At 39.8% G+C, this 25,635-nt stretch overlaps 1 protein-coding gene and 1 non-coding gene across 10 annotated transcripts in view; one reads left to right on the forward strand and one right to left on the reverse strand.

Moving 5' to 3' along the window:
• The first annotated feature begins 586 nt into the window (after positions 1 to 586).
• Positions 587 to 25,635, forward strand: part of NUCB2 (nucleobindin 2) — a 36,620-nt gene continuing 11,571 nt past the window's right edge. For 3 of the 9 annotated variants that reach the window (XM_036325555.1, XM_036325556.1, XM_036325558.1), the window contains exons 1-7: positions 587 to 739; positions 4,952 to 5,101; positions 8,604 to 8,747; positions 9,545 to 9,652; positions 15,871 to 15,997; positions 22,430 to 22,533; positions 25,341 to 25,526. In XM_036325555.1, the coding sequence (XP_036181448.1) occupies positions 8,604 to 8,747; positions 9,545 to 9,652; positions 15,871 to 15,997; positions 22,430 to 22,533; positions 25,341 to 25,526 (669 nt within the window). In that variant the 5' untranslated portion in view covers positions 587 to 739; positions 4,952 to 5,101. Of the gene's footprint in view, positions 760 to 4,951; positions 5,102 to 8,603; positions 8,748 to 8,954; positions 8,970 to 9,043; positions 9,085 to 9,544; positions 9,653 to 15,870; positions 15,998 to 22,429; positions 22,534 to 25,340; positions 25,527 to 25,635 lie in introns of those variants that run through there. The other 6 variants (XM_036325551.1, XM_036325557.1, XM_036325552.1 and 3 more) reach the window with 5 other exon arrangements.
• Positions 5,835 to 5,978, reverse strand: LOC118665634. Its single transcript, XR_004970711.1, has one exon. It is a non-coding gene; the product is annotated as a U4 spliceosomal RNA (small nuclear RNA).

Genomic DNA, 25,635 nt, shown 5'->3' on the forward strand with positions numbered 1-25,635 from the left:
ACGGCTCAGAGACTTTCAAGCTTTGAAACAAGTCTTGGTGTTCCAAGAGCTTCTCTAACCCTCGAGCCACGTATATCTTTGAGCTTCAGCTTCCCCATCTTTAAAATGATGGTTGGAGTAGATGCCTCCGTTCTATGAGGGCGATGGACATAGAGATAAGAGATAAGTCCGCAGATGGGTGAGAGAAGGTGGAGTAAAAAGCAGTCAAGCCTCAGTGGCCGAGGGCCCAGCATAAGGGAGGTGGGTGGGGAGGAGGCTCGGGGGTGTGAGACCCCAACGAGGCCCGTGGGAGGAAATGGGCCTGACAGCCCGTCGCTAACTGGTTTGGGCACTGCCAGTAACTAAGGGGCGGCCGCTCCCGGGACAGCAGCTCACCCGCCCAAATCTTGCTCTACAGGCTTCCCCTTGAAAGCAAACGAAGGAAGGGGCGCGGCTTCCCCGCCCGCGTAGCCGAGCGCCACGTCCCTCTTGGCTCAACTTCCCCCAGGCTTCAGGGTGGACGCGCTACCCGCTGCGAGGAATCGTCTCCACACCAGCCAATCAGCGCCTTCGCGATCCCAGTCGGACCAATCGCCGCTGCCTGGGGGCGGGGGCTGTTGCCAAGGCAGCGAGGAGGCGGGCGCGCACTGTGGGCAGAGGTACAGAGCTAAGCTGCAAACTGGAAGCTGGCAAGACGCGACAGGTCTGTGCGGGGCAGGCATTCAGCTGGCGGAGACTCGGGGGTCGAGACTGGGACTAGGTGAGGCCCGTGATCTCGAGGTGGGTGCGGATCGTACCGCGGGAGGCTGGGGCGGGTCCTGAGATACGGCTAAGGTCTGCCTTGCCGGGGTACTGAGGATGGGTTGGGGCCGCACTGTGGGAAGGCATGGGTGGGAGGGGGCTTCCAGCTCGAACTTGCGGCGGGTGTGTGTGTGGGGGGGGCGGGGGGGAGGCCTTGCCTCCTCTCCATTCGCTGCAGGACACCCAGGCTTTCTTTGGGGTCGATGAGGGTGACAGGCACTTGGCGAGGAGCTGGCGGGGGGTTGGGAGAGTGGGGGTGGGTGCTGGACCGAGACCCAGGCGTGGTTCCAGCCTGGCTTTGGCAGGTTGATGGGTGACGGAGGTGCCAACTGTTGAGGTGGGTGTACCCACAAATTCCCGGCTAATGCTCACCGCCTTCTCCCCCCAACTCCCCCGCGCTGCCGAGCAAAGCTAGGCCGGTGAATCCTGCTCTTCTGCCCGTTCTGTTAAGGCAGTGACCCCTGACACTTAGGAGAGGAGAAAGTCCGTGTCATTTGTGTTATTGTTTTCCCTTAAGTGACAAATTGTTGGGTGTGTGGTGAGCTCTTTCAGTTTCAGAATATGAGAAAATGGTATTTCCTTGTTGCACCTGCTATGTACTAACTCAGCGAGGAAATGTGGTTATTGCGGTGATGCTCTCCACTAAACTCCTAAATTGGATAATGTACATTTTACACAATTGAGTAAGTGCTGTCTGCCATCGCTGCCTTTTATTGAGGCTCTTAAATCCATGGATGAATATGAACAACAAATGATATATTATCTTGTTTAAAAAAAACGTGAAGGGAGAGTGAGGTTAAATGCAAATATTTCTGATAGTTGTTTGAAGGAGATTGTGGATTTAGCATTGATGAGACAGTTGCTTTAAGGAATTCTTAAAGTAACATGACTAGATCAGATTTAGATCAGAATATCTATAGCTTCTTGTACAACCTATATAAATTATTTGTTTCTTAAGGTCTTCCCTGGTAAATTCTGATGAATAATTAGAGTCAAGCAATATCCAGATTCTAGCATCTTACCCCTCATAGAAATTGTCTCAGAATTTATCCTGATTTAATCCAAGTGTGAGTTCTTGTTTTACAAAACAAACAAGTTAAACAAAAAAAGTGTCAACAAACATTCCTCAATTAGTAGGGTCGAGAATTTAAAAAAAAAGAAGCTAATGTGGACATTAAGAATTAGAAATGAAATCTCAAATAATATCACTCTTGTTATTAGGGTGAACATGAAACTTCTAGTTCTCATTTTGGTCTTTAAACTCTCCATGATCTGGTCCAACTTTGTAGTATGAGTGAAAAATTTATTTCTGTCTCCTTGTGGTTACTCATTCTGTTCTACAGCACCTATCCTAATTTTACTCATCTTGCAAGGGTCAGGTCCATGTTGTATTTACTTTTCTCTGATCTCCTGAGAGAGTTATTATTCACATCACACATTTTGTATATACCCACTCAGCATGCTTTTTGGCAAGCTGGTTTATGGTCTGTAAAGCCCAGTTAAAATGTAATGCACAATGAAGGCAATAAGGATAATTTTCAAAACACTAGTTATTGAGTCCTTGTCAGTGTGGCTCAGTTGGTTGGAGTGTTGTCCCCTGCACTGAAGGGCACATGCCCAGGTCCGGTGTGGGGGTGGGGCATGTGGGAGGTGGCTGATGGATGTTTTTTTCTCTCTCTCTCCCTTTCTCTCTTTGAAAGATCAATTAAAAACAAACAAACCAACAAAAAACAAAACAAAAACACTAGTTATTGATATAGTTTAGAGACTCTAAACTTTAAAGTATCAGTAACACCAGTGTCTTTTTGTTTTCGGATTTGTTGTGTATATCTCTATATTAAACCAATTTTGTGTTATTTAGAATAATATTTAAATTGCTTTCCACTTTCTAAGGACTTTTTGGATGACTTAGATGTGCAAAATAGTCTTGTAAATATTGGGTAGCTGGAGGAATCAAGTGTAGGATTTTTAAATATTTAAAATAATCCTTAAAGTAGATAATCTTTTTAAGTATTGTGAGTAATTGAGTTAACTATATTTGGCATGATACATGATGAACTCTTTCTTAATAATTGAAGGTCTAGAAAGGGGAAATTTGGTATTTTTATGTTCAATATATGCAACTAGCTTATAGACGTTAGAAAGCAGGCTCCTAACAATTTCAAATAATGGATTAGGAAAAGGAAAAACTGTAATCACTTTAATGATTTCCAATCTAAAATATTATAAAAGAAAACCCCACCATGATATGGTAAAAAATATGCTTAATTAGAATTTTTTAAAATATTCTTAAAATTTTTTTTTTTTATTGATTTCAGAGAGGAAGGGATAGGGAGAGAGAGATAGAAACATCAACGATGAGAGAGAATAATTGATTGGCTGCCTCCTGCACACCCCCTACTGGTGATTGAGCCTGCAACCTGGGCATGTGCCCTTGACCAGAATCAAACCGGGACCCTTTAGTCCACAGGCCAATGCTCTATCCACTGAGCCAAACTGGCGAGGGCCTTAATTAGAATTTGAAAGGCAGATTCCAATCCTGGCTCTACCAAATGACCTTGGCCAAATCAGTTACCCTTCCTGTGTTTTACAAACTTTTATAAAAGTAAGGTCTGAACCAAACCATCTCTAAGATAATTTTTGGTCCCAGAATTCTCTATTATCAAGGATACTGTAACTGATTGTTACTTGGGAAAAAAGGCCATGTAATGGATTCCTGGATTGATGTCCTTTTTTGCTGATATGAGCATGAGAAACACTAACATCTATACTGATGTCTTGGTAAAGGGAAGGGTTGAAGTTCAACCCAGCTGGTATTTTATTTTGAACCTCACTTTCCCATTGACTCCCATTTTCAAAGGGAAAAATGGAGTTGAGCATCAAGGTACCAGTTGTGCTCATTACTGCTGCCATGGAGAAACTTGGAAGCCATGTTTTCTCTACCCCACTCCTTTTCACTGTTAGCATTCTGACATTGACAGTAACAAGCAGCAACCCAGGTTTCTTGGCTCAGGACAGTGCCTTGGAGAAAGACACCTGGGCCTCTTGCAAAATCTGGTTTAATGTCAGAGAGGAAGAGATTGTATTCCTTCTCCTTGGCTGTGTTCTTTTCATTGGCCTATAGCTGCATCCGGGCCCGGGTAATGGCAATGCTCAGCGAGTGCTAACATGCCCCTTCAAAAAATGACATTTAAAGGTTGTATGTCAAACTGGTGTATTGCTTTTTAACAGAACAGATTTTCATTATTTCAATATATAGCGATTTCATTTTTAAGACAGGAAGGGTATTAATATTTATTGAGCATTTACTATTGCCATGTATTATCTACTCACACTGTATTCATTCTTCTTTTCATCCAATCAAAAACTTACGAGGAAGTATTAGTTTAATTTTATAGGTAGAAAAATTGAGAGACTCAGAGGGACAGGTAATGTTCTAGTACATAGGAGTGGTTAGGTTTCCATCTGTTGTTTAATTTTGACCATGGTGTGTTAATAAAAGTCATATGCCTTTCCCACATATGACATGCATATGGTTACTCTTCTGCTTAAGATTTTTATGTTAAATATGCCATAAGAGTAAAGAAATACATCTGTTCTTAAAATTTGAACACATCTTATTTTCTTATTTTTGTACAGACTGCTTAGAAATAATTAATTACGTTCACTAATGAGTTTGCACATGAGCTAACTGTTTTGAATTTTATAGTTAGGTAGTGGGGTTTCAAAAAAGAATTTGAGATATTTTGCTTTATTACTGATCTCTGTGACAGACTAGGGCCAAAGTTAATTTTTAAAAGTAGTGATAAAGGTGAAGAAAGATTCCAGTTAAGGATTTAATGGGAAAACTTACCCTATATCTTGAAGTCTTATTGCTGAGAAAAATAAACTTTTAGTTGGAGTTATTCTTATTTATTTAAAAAGGGAGCAATACAGTAAAACCTGGGTACCACAATCACTATCTCTGTCTATTCCATTTTTTATTCTGTTTATTTAATATAGCTATCTCCCCCTCACTACTGGAATATGATAGAATTTAGTCTTCTTCCACATCATAACCACTTAGTACTTTTTTTAGAGGATGTACAAATGCATACACTGTCATGCCATTACCACTGTAATATGCCTACATTTATGTATATATTTAATGTTTTAATTTTTTTACATTTAGATCCTGTTAAGAGTCCATTTTTAGTGAAAAAGCATTGAGCTGGAGCCAGGACCAACTCCTTATTAATTTGATATTGTGCAAGTCATCTGGAGAGAGATCTCAGTTGCCTCATCTGTGAAAAGGAGATAAAAATTCTTAATTTATCTGAAGGTAAGTGATCAGTTAGGAAAGCAAAAAAAGAAAAACAGACTTAATGATGACTTAAACACATAGTATTTATTTTTTCATGTGAAATAATTCTTGAAGCAGGCAGTCTAGGTTGGGTGTGGTAGCTTCACGAAGGCATCAAGGACCTAAGCTTTTTCTAATTCTTTGATCTGCTATCTGTAGGGTATGGCCCTGGGCCTTACAGTCTGAGAGAGCTGCTAGAGCTCTAACCATCACAGCCAAGTTCCAGGCATCGAGGCAAAAGCAAAGAAGGATGTATGCTCTCCTTTTGGAGAGACATCCTGAACCTCAGGCTACCAGGGAAGCAGGAAAATGCAGCTGCCCTGAATAAAACTGGGCTTTTGTTGTTGAGGAGGAAGGGAAGATGTAGCTATTGGCAGCAAATAGAATTACCTTCCAGAGTATGGATCTTTTTCTCTTTTATCTCTGAGAACTGGTAAGCCATGATAACCACTCATAGATGCTTTGGTAATTTTCCATGGTATAACTTCTAAGTCTGACCATGTCTACAGAAGAAAATAAATAATAAATTGTGTTTTTTGTTTTTTTACTTTTATCCCATGATTCATTATAGAAGCCTTTCTGTCTCTATTGGGATTTATTCTGGTTATTTTTAAAATTACTCATAAATGCTAATAGATTTCTGTGTGTGCAATTTATAGATGTGTTAAAATAGAGCTATCTTTTTTTTTTTTGGCGCGGGGGGGGGCACTTGCTTTATGTAAGGCTCTAAAAAGACAGAGAGATAAGTTATCCCAAGGGTATCACATAATCATTGGAAGTAAAAAAAATTTTCAGTTATCAATAATCGTGCCTTGGATAAACCTCATGGGCTACAATACTGCCACTGTGCAAAGCTAGGAAGTAAATGTGTTGTTTTTTTAATTCTCACTTCCTCATTTGAGGATATGTTTAGAGAGAGAGAGAGAAGAGAGAGAAGAGAGGAGAGAGAGAGAGAGAGAGAGAGAGAGAGAGAGAGAGAGAGAGAGAGAGACGAGAGTTGGGAGATAAACATGGATCAATCAGTTGCCTCTTGTACCTTCTTGTACCTGCCCCCTGGGGATCAAGCCTGCAAGCTGAGTATGTGTCCTCACTGAGAATCGAACTTGAAACTTTTTGGTGTACAGTACAACACTCCAACTAACTGAGCCACCTGGCCAGGGTTATGAAGTAAATTTTTGATGAAAAGTATAATCCATCTCAATATACATTTAAGCTCAGTATGATCACATGAGGGACACTTTTGCCTTCCTTGTTAGTCAGAAGTTATGGTTTTCATTCTTTAGCCATTTGACTGCTATCTATCTTGAAATTTCTTCTTACTATACTAGGGTTTGTTTTTTTTAACTTTACTAGTTCTCGCTTAACTTACTTAGGTATACCAGTATTTTATTTTATTCCAGACTTTCATTTGAAATACTATATGAATATACTCTATACTTGTCATGTGAAATGAGTTAGTTGCTATTATATCCGTGGAGAAAGTAACTTGAAATAGTTTTGAGAAAAGGAAACTGAAATTCAGGGGATGTAAATTGGAGGGGGGAAGGATCTAAAGAGTTAATCAATCTTTTGGGATTATTAGAAGGAAGATAAGAAACAAATTATGATTTTATTCTACCAATTATATGTTTTCCAAGATTTTGAATTTTTTGTTGTATCACTTAGGGACAAAGTATAGTAACTCTTTTGCTACTAGTGCTTTTTAAAAAATGTTGACAATATTACAACTGTCCCCCTCCCCCTGCTCCTTAACCCTTCTTCACCCAGCCCCCACCCCACCCCAGGGATTCCGCACACTATTGTCTATGTCCATGAGCAATGCATATATGCATATATGTTCTTTGGTTAATCTCTTCCCATCTCACCCATACCCCCTGAGATCTGTCATTCTGTCCCATGCATCCATGGCTTTGGACCTATTTTGTTTCTCAGCTTATTTATTTATTTTTTAATATATGTTTTATTGATTTCAGAGATGAAGGGAGAGAGAGATGTTTAGAAACATCAGTGATGAGAGGGAATTATTGATTGACTGTCTCCTGCACATGCCACACTGGGGATCAAGCCCGAAACTGGGCATGTGCTCTGGCTGGGAATAGAACCATGACCTCCTGATTCATAGGTCTACATTCAACCACTGAGCTATGCTGGCTGGGCATCATTTTATTTTATTACTAGAGGCCTGGTGCATGAACTTTGTGCACGAGGGCGGGGTCCCTCAGCCTGGCTTGCACCCTCTCCAATCTGGGACCCCTTGGGGGATGTCCAACTGCTGGTTTAGGCCCAGCAGTCGACATCCCTCTCGCAATCTGGAACTCCTGGCTCCTAACTGCTCACCTGCCTGCTGGCCTGATTCCCCTAACTGCTCTCCCCTGCCAGCCTGATTGCCCCTAACCACCTCTGCCTGGGCTCTGCCACCATGGCTTTGTCCAGAAGGACATCTGGAAGGTCGTCCAGAAGATGTTTGGTCTAATTAGCATATTACCCGTTTACTAGTATAGATTACTTTTAAAAAATATTTTTATTCATTTCAGAGAGAAAGGTAGAGGGAGAGAGAGATAGAAACATCAATGACGACAATCATTGATGGGCTGCCTCCTGTATGCCACCTACTGGGGACAGAACCTGAAATTCAGGCATGTGCCCTTGACTGGAATCGAACTCGGGACCTTTTAGTCCGAAGGCTGATGCTCTATCCACTGAACCAAATCAGCTAGGGTTGGGCATCATTTTAATTCTTGTAATAGACCCTCTGGAGCTACTGAGATCCTCTGGAATGGAAGCCGAATAAGGAAAATTTGAATCATATCGTGGGACCAGCAATAGTTGTTCCTTGTTTGTCTCAATCCTGTTACATCCTGCTAGATATTTTATTGATCTATTTATTTGAAAAATTATTGACTAGAAATAATTTTAACAAATGACTATTGGCTATGGTAATGATTATTAAGGTTAAGAGAATATTTGTAACTAGTTATTTGTTTCTTTTAATCAACTTGTGCCCATAGAACACCCTTTTTACAAAATTAAGTTGAAGCTAATTAAATATTATATCCAGAAGTAATTTTGGCTCTCTAATATCTTAATTGAGGGAAAAAAAAATGAATTTTTTTCTCTTATTCTCCCTTTCTAAAACATGGGCCATTTATTTTTTTAAATTTTGAGTCCTTCATTGCCATCTTTATTTGAAGCTTTTATAATTAATGAATTGTTTTCTTATACTATATAAACTGTTAAAATTTTATTTCCTTGTCTTTTTAATTTTAGTGAAAAGCATTTCTCCCTTGATTTTCTTTAGTGCTATATTTTAAGCATTATTTTTATGTTATAATCTATTTTAATCCTTTTCCTAGAATTCTTTTGTTGTATTAAACTTCTTGAAATTTAATATATTACTATTAAATGTGGCTTTGGGAATTCATGTATATACAGTTTGAAAACATCTTTTCAGGACCTTTCTATAATTACACCTTTATTTCAGATGAGGTGGAGTACCATCCTACAGCAATGTTATTTTCTCTCGGTTACATGTCTACTTACTGCTCTTGAAGCTGTGCCTATAGACATAGACAAGACAAAAGTAAAAGGTGCTCAGCCGGTGGACAGTGCAAAGATAGAACCACCAGTAAGTCAAATGACAAATATAATTTTATGGAAGGAATTTTAACTGAAATATTGCTAATATTTATTAGTTATAAAATTGGACATTGAGAAACTATTTTTGAAATAGCACTGAAAAGAGTATAGGACAAGCATATATTATTTAATATTAGACAATGTTTTTTAATGCAGTTAATATATATATATTTAAATATATTTTTATTGATTTCAGAGAAGAAGGGAGAAGGTGAGAGAGATAGAACATCAACGATGAGAGAGAATCACTGATAAGACTGGGGATTAAACCTGCAACCTGGGCATATGGCCTGACTGGGAATTGAACCATGACCTTCTAGCCCTAGGTCAGCGCTCAACCACTGAGCCATGCTGGCCAGGCCTAAATGTAGTTAGTATATTAAGTAATGTATAGAAGAATTAATCACAATACATTTCTAATGTAGAGCTAACCAGCCAAAAAAAACATTGTATTATATTCAAAGGAGAGATAGATGGCAATGAGGAGAAACAGGTACCAATGAGGTAAAACCAATTAATATATTTTTTGAAATCTTTATTGATTAAGCCATATAGAAAACCTACCTTTATATAACAGTAAAACACAATTTTGGTGTGATCCCTGAAACATGGTTTCTGCAGCTCTTCATTTGAGATTTTTAACTTTGACTGCCCAAACTATCAAAGTAGTTCAATGCTATTTTGCTAGACTTCTTTGTTGTTGTTGTTGTTGTTGTTAAATTGAGATCTTTAGATGCAGGGAAGGAAAATCTTTCAGAAGCTTACTGTTTGTTTCTTAATTTGAAGGATACTGGACTATATTATGATGAATATCTCAAGCAAGTGATCGATGTGCTGGAAACAGATAATCATTTCAGAGAAAAGCTCCAGAAAGCAGACATAGAGGAAATAAAGGTAAAAGTAATTAAATAATTATTTTAAAAATATTTGAACATGCCGACACCAATCTAAGTGCTGGGGATATAAAGAGGAGACTCTCTCCCGGCCCTTATAGAACCCTCAAGGGAGACTAACATCCAGAAGATTATTAAGATGAGTAGATAGTATATTTTGGATATACAGAGGATGGATTCATACTTCAGTAAGAAGCAATGGGGAAAGGCGGGAAGTCATTCTTTTTGGTGGAGATTATGTCAGTGCTAATGATGTGACTAAGAAAAGGAAAGAGACTGGGAGGCATCTAAATAAGAGATATACAGAGAACTGGAAATAGTAACTGTTGCTGGAACCTAGACTAAAAAGTGGAGGCCGTGACTGGCTAAAAGATGAGGTTGGACAGAGTCATGGGTTAGATCAGGGGTGGGCAAACTTTTTGACTCAAGGGCCACAGTGGGTTCTTAAACTGGACCGGAGGGCTGGAACAAAAGCATGGATGGAGTGTTTGTGTGAACTAATATAAATTCAAAGTAAACATCATTACATAAAAGGGTATGGTCTTTTTTTTTTTTTTTTTTTTTTTTTAGTTTTATTCATTTCAAACGGGCGGATCCTACCCGCGGGCCGTAGTTTGCCCACAGCTGGGTTAGATGATAGAGGGCCTTGTACATCATATTAAAGGGCTTGGATCATGATGTGAGAACAGAAGGAAGCTAATCAAAGATATAAAATAGGTTAAGTTCTGGAGTCTTAATCAGGTCCAGATTAATAGAAGAGGTAATGGGCCACATCTTAAGTCAACAGGGGCTATTTAGCCCTAGCCAGTTAGATTCAGTGGATAGAGTGTCAGCCTGCAGAGTGAAAGGTCCTGGGTTTGATTCTGGTCAAGGGTGTGTACCTCAGTTGTGGGCTCCTCCCTGACCCAGGTCCTGGTAGGGGCTCATGCAGCAGGCAACCAATCAATGTGTTTCTCTCACATTGATATTTCTGTCTTTCCCCTTTTCTTCTTCTCTCTCTAAAAAAATCAATGGGAAAATGTCCTTGGGTGAGGATTAAAAAAAAAAAAAATAGGGGAGATTTAACTATTTGCCTCTGTCTTAAGAATACTATTAGACATAATTATAGCCCCAAACATCTCCTTAGTACTCATAATAAAGAAAGGGAGTTGTAAAAGACTTACCAGAGAGATTCTTTTAAAGCTCATCCTTGAAGGGTGATGAATCAGTTTAGTTGGGTTTATCTTAGAGTCAGCAGTAAAAAAACTTCCAGTGACTTAATATTAAACTTTCAGTTATACCTCTTAAGATAATGCTGTTTGCTTATGCTATTTTTGTTTATTTTTTAAAACTTTTCTTAAAAAAAATACCTCATCCATTTCTAGAATCAGAATTAGAGACCTTTGTTAGAAGGAACCCTTCTGGGTCATCCTTCTTATTTTAGTCTCTGTCCCACCTGTGCATGAATTCATGCACCAGGACTTTAGTAGTTTATAAAGCGTTCCCTCCAAAAATTCCAGTGCCCACCTGGCCCCATACATAGTTATTACAATATTTTTAACTATATTTCCTATGCTTTATCTTCCATCCCCATGCCTATTTTGTAACTATCAATTAGTACTTCTTAATCCCATCACCTTTTTTCACCCCTCAGCACTCCTCCCCTCTGGCATTCATCAGTCTGTTGTCTGTATCTATGTCCTTTTTATGCTACTATCTCTTGTTTAAGTTCTCACTGAGTTCATCTATTCTTACCCTAAGTTCCTTGAACTTTCTTATAACCATTGTTTCGCACTCTATATCTGGTAGATTTCATTTTTTTTAGCTCTTTTTCTAGGGATTTCTCATGTTCTTTCATTTGGAACATGTTTCTCTGTCTCCTCATTTTGGTAGCCTCTCTGTATTTGTTTCTGTGTATTTGATAGATCTTCTATATTTCCCAGTCATGGTAGGTTGGCCTTATGTAGAAGGTGTCCTGTGGGACTCAGCAGTGCAGTTTCCCTGACTACCTGAGTTAAGGTGCTCCAAGAATGTCCCTTGTGTGGGTTATGTGAACCCTCCTGTTGTAGTTGAGTCTTGATTGCTGTTGGCCCATTTGAGTTGGTGACTATGGGGATTGACCCTGGCCATAGTGCATGAACTGCTCTGGTGGAGGGGCTGATACCATGAAGTGGAATTAATCCAAGTAGGGTCTGGTGCCTGCCAAGATCTCCCTTTGGGTGTGCTGCTTGTGGAGCAAATTGATGTGGTCTGAAGCCAGTCACTGGGTGTGTTGGTTCCGGAGCCTCTTGTGAGGGACTCTGGTGCAGGTCAATGTCAGATGCTACCTGTGGCTGGCCCTGGGACACCTGTTTGGAGTTGCAGAGTGATCTACTGTTTGTGGCTGCCTCTGCTGGATCTGGGTGTGCATGGGAGGGGACTAGCTGCATACTAAGTCTTGCTTCCACCAGTACAGAGCTCAGGGGCAGGTCAGCCAAAGTCCCAAGTTAACCTGAGATCTGCCTCCACCTGCTGGCTGCTTGTTAAGCTCAGTCACTGACCATAGGCAAGTTGTGCGAGATCTCAGTGAGTCACCAGGTTGATACAGATTCAAACTCAGTGCCAATGCTGGGCGTGAGGCCATTCAGCAAAAGTCTCAGGGTACACCAAGGCCAGTTGACACCTGCCTGGGGCCTTTGTGCCTTTATGGTGGGGCTGGGTCTCAGGGCTTTGCTAGGGTAAGGCCATCAGAGTTCATCAGGCTAAATCAGATCAAGATTTGGCTGTGTGGAGGGATGGCTCTGCACAGGAACAGTGGTGCTGGCCTTGTGTGTGAGAGAAAAATGGCCCTTGCCCTAGAACCACACAACTCAGTCTCTCCCTTTGTGTCTGCCACCCCCTGAGTCTCTCCAGATCTCCTCCACAGCCCTCCAAGAAAGTCTGCACCATGGGCCCAGGTTGGAGACTGTGACAGATTGGCAGGGCAGGGCTTGCAGGAGTTGGCAGGGAGGCGCTAGTGCCACTCCAGGCTGATGTCATGAGAGGTAGGGGCAAGCCTAACCCTAGAACATTGGTGCCACTCAGGTGCTCAGGAAAAAAAATGGCCTTTGCTTGACAGCGACACAACTCAATCTCATTCTGCATGACTCTGGTACTCCTCGAGTTTGCCTGAGCTTCCTCAAGAGCTCGTCAATAAATTCTGCACAAGGGGTCCAGGCTGAAGGGCACGACAGACCTCTCTACCAGAAGTGATCCTGGCAGGGCAGTGCCTCCAGGGGTGACCAGTAGGGACTATTGCCACTCCCAGGCTGATGTCTTATGGAGGGGAATGCTTGGCCTAGGAATGATGGCGTCTGTGGATGGTGTGGGAGAGGGACCTAGCACAGGGACATTTGCTGCTGTCTCTCCAACCCTCTGCTCACAGCCATACCATTCAATCTCTTCCAGTATGACTTCTGTCCCCTCCAAAATGTTGATCCTCCACTAGAGCCCAGAGTGAATGCTGCAAGTGAGGTTTTGTGCACTGGCTCTTTAAAAGACCAATCTCCCTTCTCACCAGGGTGGGTGGAAGCCCCACTGGTTGTCACAGCCAGATACTGTGTGGGCTTAGATTCTTGGCTCTGGTGCTATGGGTTAGGGAGCCTGGTGTGGGGCTGAGGCCCCTTGCTCTTCCAGGGGACCTCTTCAGCTGAGATATCCCTCTGGACTCTTTTAAAAAATATATGTTTTTATTGGTTTCAGAGAGGAAGAGAGAGGGGGAGAGAGAGAAATATCAATAATGAGACAGAATCATTGATCAGCTGCCTCCTGCACACCCCCACTAAGGATTGAGCCTCCAACCCAGGCATGTTCCCTTGACCAGAATCAAACCCAGGACCCTTCAGTCTGCAGACTGATGCTCTATTCACTGACCCAACCTGGCTAGGGCGTCCCTCTGGATTCTTACTCCCCTACCCTACCCTCATGTGGGTGTGGAGCCAGCCCTTTTCACATCTCTGATCTTCCTACCAGTCTCCATGTGGGTTCCTCTGCATATCCTTAGTTATAAGACTTCTGTTCATAAAGGAAGGGAAAGAATAAAGAAAATAAAAACCTTGGGAATATTAAAAAAAGGCTGTTCAGTTAGTCTTTAGATGGTTATTCAGGTTGATTGTTCCAACTTTAGTTGCAACTCTGATATTGATATGGTCTAGGGAGGAGGTCAGTGTAACTTCCATCTACTTCACTGCCATCTTGCTCTGAACTCTGACTTCTTTCTTTCTCTTTTTTTAGGTTTCATCTGAATACACATTTATTAAATAAATATTAGAGGTTATCACATATTTAACTACGTACAGCTTTGCATCAATGACTTCTTAATTGTTAAATCTAGTGAACACTTTTTCAGTAAGAACCTCTTCTTACTGAGCTCTTTTCCTCTATCTCAGTGGTTCTCAGATTTCAGGGCTGGTTCAAACACAGAGTTAGGGCCCCACCTCCAGACTTCCCGATTCAGTAAGTCTAGGGCCTGTATTTCTAAAGTTCCCGGGTGGCGCAGATGCTTCCACTTGGGGCCACGCTTTGAGAACTATTGTTTTATCTAGTAATAATGACCACTCTCTCCTTGAAATATACTGCTATTTTTTGCTTCTACAACCGTATATTTTCCTAGCTCTCCTTCTTCCTCTATGAACATTCTTTCTTGGTCTCCCTTGTGGGGTTTCTTTTCCTTACCATCTTCAGCAGGTCCCATTGACTCAGTCCTAAAGCGTTTGCCTGATTGCCAGTTAGACTTGCAGTTTGTGACTGCAAGTGCACTTATAAATAAGAGAAAGTAAACCACTAGCTATTTTGTTTCTTAAATCTTGGAACATGTATCTGATTACTTATTTATAAAAAACATCAATTTTGAAGGTAGTTATATATGGGATGACTATAGCTGAAGTAGGCCAAGTTAGTTAAAAAAAAAAACCTTTACTAAATATAATTCACATACCATAAAATTGCCCCTTTAAAGCTTAATATTCAGTTTTTTTTAGTATATCAACCAAGTCATGTAATCATTACCACTAATTTTAGGACAATTTCACTTGCCCCCAAAAGAAACCCTGTACCCATTAAGCAATCTCTCCCCATTTCCTTCTCTCTCCCCATTTCCTTTTCTCCTTAGCCCCTGGCAGCCATTAATTTACTTTCTATCTTTGTGGATTTGCCTATTCTGGACATTTCAGATGAATGCAATTATGCAATATATGGCCTTTCGTGTCTGGCTTCTTTGACTTAGCATAATGAATGAAAACATATGTTCTCAAGGTTCATCTCAAAGTAGCATGTATTAGTACATTGATTCCTTTTTATGGATGAGTAATATCCCATTGTATGGATATTCCATTTATTGGTTGTCAGTTCACCAGTTGATGGACATTTGAGTTATTTCTACCATTTTGGCTAGTATGAATAATGCTACTGTGAGCATTCATGTACAAGTTTCTAGGTAAATATAGGTTTCAATTCTTTAGGTATATACTAGTACCTAGAAATAGAATTGCTGGGTCATATGGTAACTCTGTTTAACCTTTTTTTTATAAGAGCAAGTTTATTTAATTTGTATTTATTGATTTTTAGAGAGAGAGAGGAAAGGATGGAGGGAGAGAAACATCAATTTGTTGTTCCACTTATTTATGCATTTATTGGTTGATTCTTATATGTGCTCTGACCGGGGGTTGAACCCACAACCGTGGCATATCGGGACGATGCTCTAACCAAATGAGCTATGCTACTTGGCTGGGGCAAGAGAAAGTTATTTAGAAAGTTACAGAGGCAGAAGAAGTAGGTGCAGAAGAAATTGGCTCAGAAAACAAATTATAGAAGCAAAAGCTCTCCTTGGAGCTTAGGAGAAAGAGAGGCAAGGAAAATGCCCCTGTGGGGAGGGGGTAGGGAAAGGTGCAGGCATGTTTCTTAGAGAGAGCTGCTGTGTTTAAATTTTTGAGGAACTGCCAATTCTTTCCCCAAAATAGCTGCACTATTTTATAACACAAGTGACTTTTTGAGTTTCTCCTTTGTGCTTTAATTATGCCTTTATAAATTTTATGCTTTTAGATATCTTGATTTCAGACTTACAAACTGAATATTTTCTGAAAGAAAATGCTTTTGTAATGTCAGATTTACCAAAATTAGTCAAAAGTATCTTTCTCTACTTTATTATAACCTTATTTTTAATATATGGTATTTGTTCTAAAATATAATGTAATAGATAAAACTAACTTATTATTTTGTCAACAGAGTGGGAGGCTAAGCAAAGAGCTGGATTTAGTAAGTCACCATGTGAGGACAAAACTTGATGAACTGAAAAGGCAAGAAGTGGGGAGGTTAAGAATGCTAATTAAAGCTAAACTGGATTCCCTTCACGGTAAGAGCTACATAAAAGGTAGAAAAATGTCAATATCTGGTTGTTGAGGTCAAATTACATTAAGTAGCATATGCCATGTTTTCTAGTAAAAATTTAATGTTAGATTTATTTGGTTTTTCTTAATTTTTAAAATTTAATTATTTGAATAGTTAATATATTCACATCATTAAAAAATGATTGGTTTAAAATAATTATATCAATAAAAAGGGAGAATGAAAAGTAATGAATTAAGCCACCGATTTAAGTGAGGAAAAATAACATCAAAGTAAACCAAAAGAAAAGAGAGAGAGAAAATCTAGTTGGAACAATTTTCATAGATGAAATAGAAAAATTGTCAGAGAGCTAGCTTCACAAAAAACACCAGCCCAGCCAGTGTCAACGGGAATTTTACCAAACCACTGAAGGGCAGATGGTGAATGCTCTTTAAACTGTTCTAGAACATAGAAAAAGAAGGAACGTGTCCACACTCTTATTTTGTATGATGTCAAAACCAAAATTATTGTTGTCAAAAGGATTCTAGCCCTAGCTGGTTTGGCTCAGTGAATAGAGCGTTGGCATGCGGAGTGAAGAGTCCCAGGTTTGATTCTGGTCAAGGGCATATGGCCGGGTTGCAGGCTCAATTCACAGTAGGGGGCGTGCAGGAGGCAGCCAATCAATGATTCTCTCTCATCACTGTTGTTTCTATCTCTCCCTCTCCCTTCCTCTTTGAAATCAATAAAAATATATTAAAATATATATATATATATATATACTAGAGGCCCGGTGCACAAAAATTTGTGCACTCGGAGGAAAGGAGGGGCCCTCAGCCCAGCCTGTGCCCTCTCGCAGTCTGGGACCCCTCGGGAGATAACAACCTGCTGGCTTAGGCCTGCTCCCGGGCGGCAGAGGGCAGGCCCAATCCCTAGGTGCAGCCCCTGGTCGGGCTCAGAGCAGGGCTGATTGGGGAGTTGGGGCGCTGCCCCCTGTCAAGCACAGAGCAGGGCGGATAGGGAGGTTGTGATGCCACCCTCAGTCATGCTCAGGGTAGGGCCGATTGGGGAGTTGGGGCATCGCCCCCTGTCACACTCAAGGCAGGGTCGATGGGGAGGTTGTGGCGCCACCCCCTGTCATGCACAGAGCAGGGCCAATCAGGGGGTTGGGGCACTGCCCCCTGTCACTCACAGAGGAGGGCCCATCAGGGGGGTTGGGGCTCCGTACCCTGTCACGCACAGAGCAGGGTCGATCAGGGGATTGGGGAGCTCCCCCCTGTCATGCACAGAGCAGGGCCGATCTGGGGGCTGGGGAGCTCCCCCCTGTCACGCACAGAGCAGGGCCCATCAGGGGGTTGGGGAGCTCCCCCCTGTCACTCACAGAGCAGGGCCAATAGGGGAGTTGGGGCACCGCCCCCTGTCACACACAGAGCAGGGCCGATCAGGGGGTTGGGGCGCCGCCACTGTCACACTCAGGGCAGGGCCGATGGGGAGGTTATGGCTCTACCCCATCACACACAGAGCAGGGCCCGTGTGTGTATGTGGGGAGGGGGTTGGGGTGCCGCCCTCTATCACCCACAGAGCAGGGCTGATCAGGGGATTGAGGCGCCGCACCCTGTCACACACAGAGCCGCAGGGGGATCAGGCGGTTGGGGAGTTCCCCCCTATCAGGCACAGAGCAGGGCTGATCAGGGGGTTGGGGCGCCTTCCCCTGTCACGAACAGAGCAGGGTGGATAGGGAGGTTGTGGCCCCACCCCCTGTCACACACAGAGCCGCAGGGCGATCAGGGGGTTTGGGCGCTGCCCCCTGTCACGCTGATCCCAGTGCCGGGAGGCCTCTCGGCTCTGCTGATCCTGGTGCTGGGAGGCATATTACCCTTTTACTATATAGGATAGAGGCCTGGTGCACGAGTGGGGGCTGGCTGGTTTGCCCTGAAGGGTGTCCTGGATCAGGGTGAGGGTCCCCACTGGGGTGCCTGGCCAGCCTGGATGAGAGGATGATGGCTGTTTGCAGGTGGTCACACACCCTTCAGGGTGGAGGTCCCCAGTGGAGTGCCTGGCCAGTCTGGGTGAGGGGCTGAGGGCTGTTTTCAGGCTGGTAGGTGACTGAAGCTCCCACTGCTCCTTTCTTTCTTTCTTTTTTTTTATTCTGGGCCAGCTTTAGCTCTGGCTCCAGCTCTGAGGCCTCTGCTGTTGAAAGCAGGTATCTGGTTTGTTTGGGTTCTATAATCGAAACTCTGTATCAACTCCAGCTCTGAGATCCCGGCTGGCTGAAAGCAGGTTTCTGGGGTTTTGTTTAACTTCTATATTTGTAACAATGTTTCAAACTGCAAGCTCAGAGGCCGGCAAGGCAGGCCGGGAACATTGGTTTCCTCCATCACTGAAGCAAGCAAGCCTCATGTTTGCTTCAAGTTGCCTGGCTGCCGGCCGCCATCTTGGCTGGCAGTTAATTTGCATATCGCCCTGATTAGCCAATGGGAAGGGTAGCGGACGTATGGCTAATTATCATGTGTCTCTTTTATTAGATAGGATCCTCCAGTAAGGATTAACAAACAAAAGATTTGTCAAATGCCCTTTCTGTATGTATGTCAAATGCAACACAGGCATTTGACAAAATTTACCATCTCTTCTTAAGTTGATAGTAATCAATAGCTACTTCTGTAACATGATCAGATATATTCAACTCAGCTACATCATACTTAATGGAGAAACACAAGTATGTATCACAACTACAATCAGGAGCAAGACAATTGATGCTCACTCTTACTACTATTAATTAAAATTTTATTGGAGGTACTAGCCAAAACAATTATACAAATGAAAAAAAATTGAGGTGAATTAATTGGAAAGAAGATGATAAAACCATCTCTATTTGTAGATGACGTATTTGGAAAACCCAAAGTAATTGGCTGAAAACTTAGTATAAACTTCAGGAAAACTCATCAAGGTAAACTTATACAGAAATCAGTATATTTCACATGTACAAATAATAGCCAGTTAGAAGATATAATGGAAGAAAAGACTCCATTTGTAATACCACAAAAATAAAATACCAGGAATAATCCAATTAAGAAATGTACAAGATGTAAAGACAATAAATTTAAAATACTCCTAAAAACCACAAAAAAAGATTTGAAAAAAGTCGGAAGACATAACATCTTTTTGATACAAAAACTCAACATGATAAACATGTCAATTCTCCATAGGTTAATTTATAAATTTAACGTAATCCAAATAAAAATATGTACTTTTCCCCCCTGGTACTAGCCAAGTTAATTTAAAAGTTCATATGAAAAAGAAAGCAAGCAAGGAAAGCCACATACCTCTGAAAAAGAAGAATGAAGAGGACTAGATATATTAGATGTTAAAATATATCACTATGCCTCAGTCATTAGAACTGTATGTTGTTTTTGTTTGTTTGTTAATCCTCATCTGAGGATATTTTTCCATTGATTTTTAGGGAGAATGGAAGAGAGAGGGAAAGATCAATGTGAGATTTCAATTGGTTGCCTCCTGCATGAGCCCTGACCAGGGCCTGGGCCGGGGAGGACCCTGCAACCCAGGTAAATGCCCTTGACTGGAATCGAACTTGGGATCCTTTGGTCCACAGGCCAAAGCTCTATCCACTGAACCAAACCAGCTTAAAATTGTATGTTTTTGACATATAAGTAGGCTGACCAGTGGAATCAGACTAGAAATTCCAGAAGTAAAATTAAATACACATAGAACTTAGTTTGAATTAAAGGTGATATCTAATTTTCAGTGGGATAAAGCTAGATTAAGAAAAAATAAAGTGTCAGGACAATTGGGTATCCTTTTGGAAAAAGGTACAGTTAGTTCTGTATCCTGTATATAAGTTCAAATAAAGATGTAAGTGTAGAAAATAAAATAATAAAAGCACCAGGTGACAACATAGGTGGATTCCTTTATTATTTTAGAATAGCCTTTCTAATAATGAATGAAAATCAAGGGGCCAGATTTAGCAGGTGGGAGACCCTTTAAGCTGGCTCCTGTGTCCTTGTGACTTGCCCCCTCGGTTGGTTATTTGGGTGATGCATTGTCATTAATAGAATCTGAACATTTACTCTTTGTGGAATAGTAGTTTTTAATCTTCAGATGGCATAAGAACCACCTGGGGAGCTAGTTAAAAGTGCAGATACCTGGAGCTCAACTCCAGATATTCAGATTTTGGAGATGAGTAATCTGCATTTTAAACATGCACCTCTGGTCAATGGATTATATTGGAGAAATGTTCTTGTAGGGCATTAAACTCCCTGCTGGTGAATAGACTTAGAAAACAAGTACCAAATACTCATTATCCTGAAATTAAGGATATCAATGAGAGGTAAACTGAGCTCATACTGTACTCTTTCAGGTCACCAGGCACACAAGGTAATTTCATCCTTGAAACCAGCCTAAGGTGTTTTGAGATTTCTTTCTCCTTAGACAACCTCTATTTCCTCAATCTTGGCAATATTTTCTTTATTTCAAGATAGAGACTGAATTCTGTTATCTAAAAAGAAAACAAAAATAAGCTTAGAAAACTTATGAATATTTTGTCATTGATTCAGAATTTATGAATTGAAATTTCTGATAATTTGAAGAAGGGTTTCAAGGATCTTAATTTGGGGGATCTTAATTTTTAAAGTAGGTAATGCATTCACATGGTTTAAACCCAGAAAGACTAAGAAGGTATAGCAAAAAGCTCCCTGATATTTTTGTAAGCTGCCAGTTCCCACTTCCCCTAACATAATCCTTCCCAAGTTTCTTTATTCTTATATAAGCAAACGTAAAAAAAAGTTCTTATTTTTCCTCTCTTTGTATATATACGCTAGCATACAATACATATTTCTTTTTGCCTTGTGTTTTTCCTTTAACAGTATATTTTGGAGGTCTTCCTGTATTAATACATAGAGACCATTTTCATTTTTTAAAAACAGCTGCATAGATTTCCATTACATGGAGAAACCATAATTTATTTAGCCAGGCCCCTGTTGATAGACATTTTTTTTTCCTAGTGAACACTTGTACATATATTGCTATGTACCTGTGTAAGATTACTTGTAGGATAAGTTCCCCACAGTGAAATCGTTAAACCGGAAGACATATGTATTTGTAATTTGGATAGATATTGCCTCCTCCACAAAGGTTGTATTAGTACACATTCCCACCAGCAATAATTTCTCACAGCCTTGCTAATAGTATGCATCTTCAAACTTTAGGAGTTTTGCCATTCTGTTACATGGTATTTTAGTGAAGTTTTAATATGTATTTCTCTTATTTTGAATGAGATTAAGTGTCTTTTCATAGATCTCACTGGTCATATCCTTTAGGACTAAATTTTGTAACACATCTTTTCTTTATTAGCAAAACACCTAGAACAGTGCCATACTAATAATTCAGTAAAAGTTTGGTTGAACTAAATTTAGCAGTTTCTTCCTTTCTTGCATGACATACTATCCCAGGCTTATCTTGTATTTACCCTGTGCAGCCCAGGAATCAGGCATTTTTGTGAGCATTTCTGTTTGGTTTTTAGTGTAAAATTATATTACAAACCAAGGGCTGACACTAGCTGTGCTCATTACTTCTGGAATATATATTCTTCTTGGCATTTTTATCAGATAGAGTTAGGAAATACATGCATGTCTATACACATATACATATATGCACATTTGTAAACATATACATATATACACACATGCAATATATATATATGAAAAATACATGTACATGTACATACTTTAGAAATGATAAGTTCACACTGATAGTACTAATTACCATCCATTTCCACAGGTTTCTTGCCTTCCATCACTCCATATTTGTATATTCCTTTTTCCTAAGTGGAAACCCTGACTTCTAACACAGTTACCTATTTTGTTCAATTCTACAGCCCAGAATCACTTCACACATTCAACTATAATATACTACTGTAGATTACTTTAAAAAAATTGTTTACAAAGAAAGACAATTGATGTTTCTTTAAAAATATCAGTCATAATTGAAATTAATTTACCTGAATTAGACTGTATTTAAAAGATTCATTGGAGAAGCATACAAAGAATCTTTCATATAAATTTTAGAGCAGTTCTTTTTAGAAATTCTAGTTAGACTTTGATGAGGGCAGTGTATTAGAATTTATCTAATGAAAAGTAGAAAACTTCACAGTTTTATGGTAATAAAAAGTTTTTGCTATTGATTATACTGATGGTCAACTAGTCTTTCTAGAAATAACATTAAAATGTACACATTAAGTCTGTTCCATTCTAGATTCAAGGAATTATCTTTGCCCAGAATAATAAATTATGCAATATTTTAAAAGAAAATATGAACCCTTAATCTAAAAGTTTGAATTTTGTTAAAAAAATCCACCACAAATAAATATGAGTGCTTATGCTTATATATTACTTAATGTTTTTAGCTTCTAGTAATTTATCACTTACAGTTTTCTCATTTTTTTTTTCAGATACAGGCATAGACTACCATGCTCTTCTAAAACAATTTGATCACCTAAACCACATGAATCCTGACAAGTTTGAATCTACAGATTTAGATATGCTAATCAAAGCAGTAAGAATAATTCCAAAAAATAATGTCTTTATTGTGCCTTTCAGGTTTTGTAAGTAAATGTATATAATGGTTATATATATGTAATTTGGCAAGTAAATTCAATGAAGTGATAATATAATTTTTATATATTACTCTCCAGAATATCTTTAAAGGGAAATGGCTTAACCTTATTAGTGTCTATATATAAAAAAGCCTGAGCAACCATTACAACTGCTCGACCGAACCACCTGTCAACCAGTTGCTATGACGCGCACTGACCACCAGGGGCCAGATGCTCAATGTAGGAGCTGCCCCCTGGTGGTCAGTGTGCTCCCACAGCCAACTTCCCGTGGTCCCTCCCCGGGGCTGGCTGGCTCTGATCAGCCCCGAACAGCCCCGGCCTGGTCAGCCCCAATCACAGGTGAGGCCAAGGAACCCCACCTGTGCATGAATTCATGCACCAGGCCTCTAGTAGATAATAATTTGTACACACAGGTCTGTAATCCCTTACCGACAATTGCAGAATCAAACAAAACAAAACAAAACACCTGTAAAAACTGAAACCTGACTTGAATTATAGTAGGGCTATTTATATTTTTTATTTAGTCTACTTAGTGCGAGTACTCATAGATTTTGCTAAAGAAGTACTATTCTGTTTGATTATAGACTCTGCAGGGATGGTCCAGAATGTGGCATATGTGCCATATTCCCTTTCTAAAAAATCTAGAAAATTCTTAAATTTTTTTCTTCCAATTATTGAGATATTATTGACATATAACACTGTTTAAGTATACAGTATAATGACTTGACATTGTAAAATGATTACCAAAATAAGTTTAGTTAACATCCATCACCTCGCCCTGACCGGTTTGGCTCAATGGATAGAGTGTCGGCCTGCAGATTCAAGGGTCCCAGGTTGGATTCCGGTCAAGGTCATGTACCTTGGTTGCAGTCACATCCCCAGTTAGGGGGTGTGCAGAAGGCAGCTGATTGATGTTTCTCTCTTGTCGATGTTTCTAACTGTCTATCCCGCTCCCTTCCTCTCTGTAAAAAATCAATAAACTAAAAAAAAAAACACCCAAAACATCCATCACCTCATATAATTATAAAAACTGTTTTTTTTTCTTGTGATGAGAGCTTTTAGGATTAACTCTCTTAGCAACTTTCAGATATACCATACAACACTGTTAACTATAGTCATCATATTGTACATTATGTCCCAGGACTTATTCATCTTATAACTAGAAGTTTGTACCCTTTGACCACATTCACCCCATTCCCCTACCCCTCTGCCTCCATTAACCATAAATCTGATTTCTTTTTCTATGAAATTAGTTTAAGATTCCACATATAAGAGAGGTCATACAATATTTGTCTTCGTCTGACTTATTTCAGTTATCATAAGGCCCTCAAGGTCCATCCATGTTGTCACAAATGGCAGGATTTCCTTCTTTTTTATGGCCAAAATGGTAGTTAGGCTGCTTCCATCTCTTGGTTATTGTAAATAATGCTGCAGTGAACATGAAGGTGCAGATATCTGTTTGCCATAGTGATTTTGTTTCCTTTGGATATACACCCAGAAGTGGAACTGTTGGATTATATGGTAGTCCTATTTTTAATTTTTTGAGGGAACCCCCTTACTGTTTTCCATAGTGACTACACCAATTCACAATCCTACCAACAGGGCATGAGGGTTCCCTTTTCTCCACATCCTTGCTAGCATTTATCTCTTTTTGATGAGAGCCATTCTGAAAGACATGAGGTACTATCTCATTGTGGTTTTGATTTGCATTTCCCTAATGATTAGTGATGTTGAATACCTTTTAGTGTACCTGTTGGCCATTTGAATATCTTCTTTGGAAAAATGACTATTCAGGTCCTTTGCCTATTTTCAAATTGGATTATTTGTGTGTGTGTTTTTTTTGCTATTGAGTTTAAGAATTCTTTATGTATTTTGTATATTAACCCCTGGTCAGATACATGATTTGTAAATATCTTCTCCCATTCCATACGTTGTCTTTTCATTTTGTTGACCTCTGCTGTGCAGAAGCTTTTTAGTTTGATGTCTTCCCTCTTGTTTTCTATTTTGTTGCTTGTGCTTTAGGTGTCATATTTAAGAAATCATTACCAAGACCCATGCCAAGAAGCTTTTCTCTGTTTTCTTCTAGGAGTTTTATAATTTCAGGTCTTACATTTAAGTCTGTAACCCACTTAGAGTTAATTTTTGTGAGTGTTGTAAGGGATTTAGTTTCATTCTCTTGCATGTGAATACCTAATTTTCCCAGCACAGTTTATTGAAGAGACAGTCATTTTTCCATTGAGTATTCTTGACTCCCTTGTCAAATATCCCATGTGCTCACTACCCGAGTGTTTTTTTTTTTAAATTGATTCACAGTTGATAGAATATTCTGGAACTCATCTGGGCTCAAGGATTTTAGATAAGAATTTGCATTCCTCTCAGATTGTACTTACCAAGTTACCAAACTAAATGTTCTTGCCTGGATGTTATGAGATTGAGTTAAGTGTTTAGAAACGAATCTAGTTTTCTACTGTACAGATTTGATCCAGTCCCTTTTATTCTTCTTTTTCAAATCAATTTATATATTATTTACTTATGAGGAACTTCCTAAACTTTTAGTTTCTTTGAATGCCTGCACTTCTGTTAAAAAAAAAAAAAGTGGACTGAAATAATGGTAGAGTTTAAGAAGAGGAGTTTTGTATTTTTTTGGCCCTTATATACTGTCTTCTATTAGAAAATATGTTATATGCAAGAATGGCTTTATTTATACTTTTCAAACACATCTTTTTATTTAAATATTACATGATAGGCTACAAGTGATCTGGAAAACTATGATAAGACTCGACATGAAGAATTTAAAAAGTATGAAATGATGAAGGAACATGAAAGGAGAGAATATTTAAAAACACTGAGTGAAGAAAAGAGAAAAGAAGAAGAATCTAAATTTGAAGAAATGAAGAAAAAACATGAAAATCATCCCAAAGTTAATCACCCAGTAAGGATTATGACTTTATGAAACCATAATTAGATGAAAATACTTCCTTGAACCAGATAGTAGATTTTTATCATGTTATTGGTACTTAAATATTAATTCTTAATTCTGC

Source organism: Myotis myotis, unplaced genomic scaffold (genome assembly GCF_014108235.1).
Source record: "Myotis myotis isolate mMyoMyo1 unplaced genomic scaffold, mMyoMyo1.p scaffold_m19_p_10, whole genome shotgun sequence".
Classification (NCBI taxonomy): Eukaryota; Metazoa; Chordata; class Mammalia; order Chiroptera; family Vespertilionidae; genus Myotis; species Myotis myotis.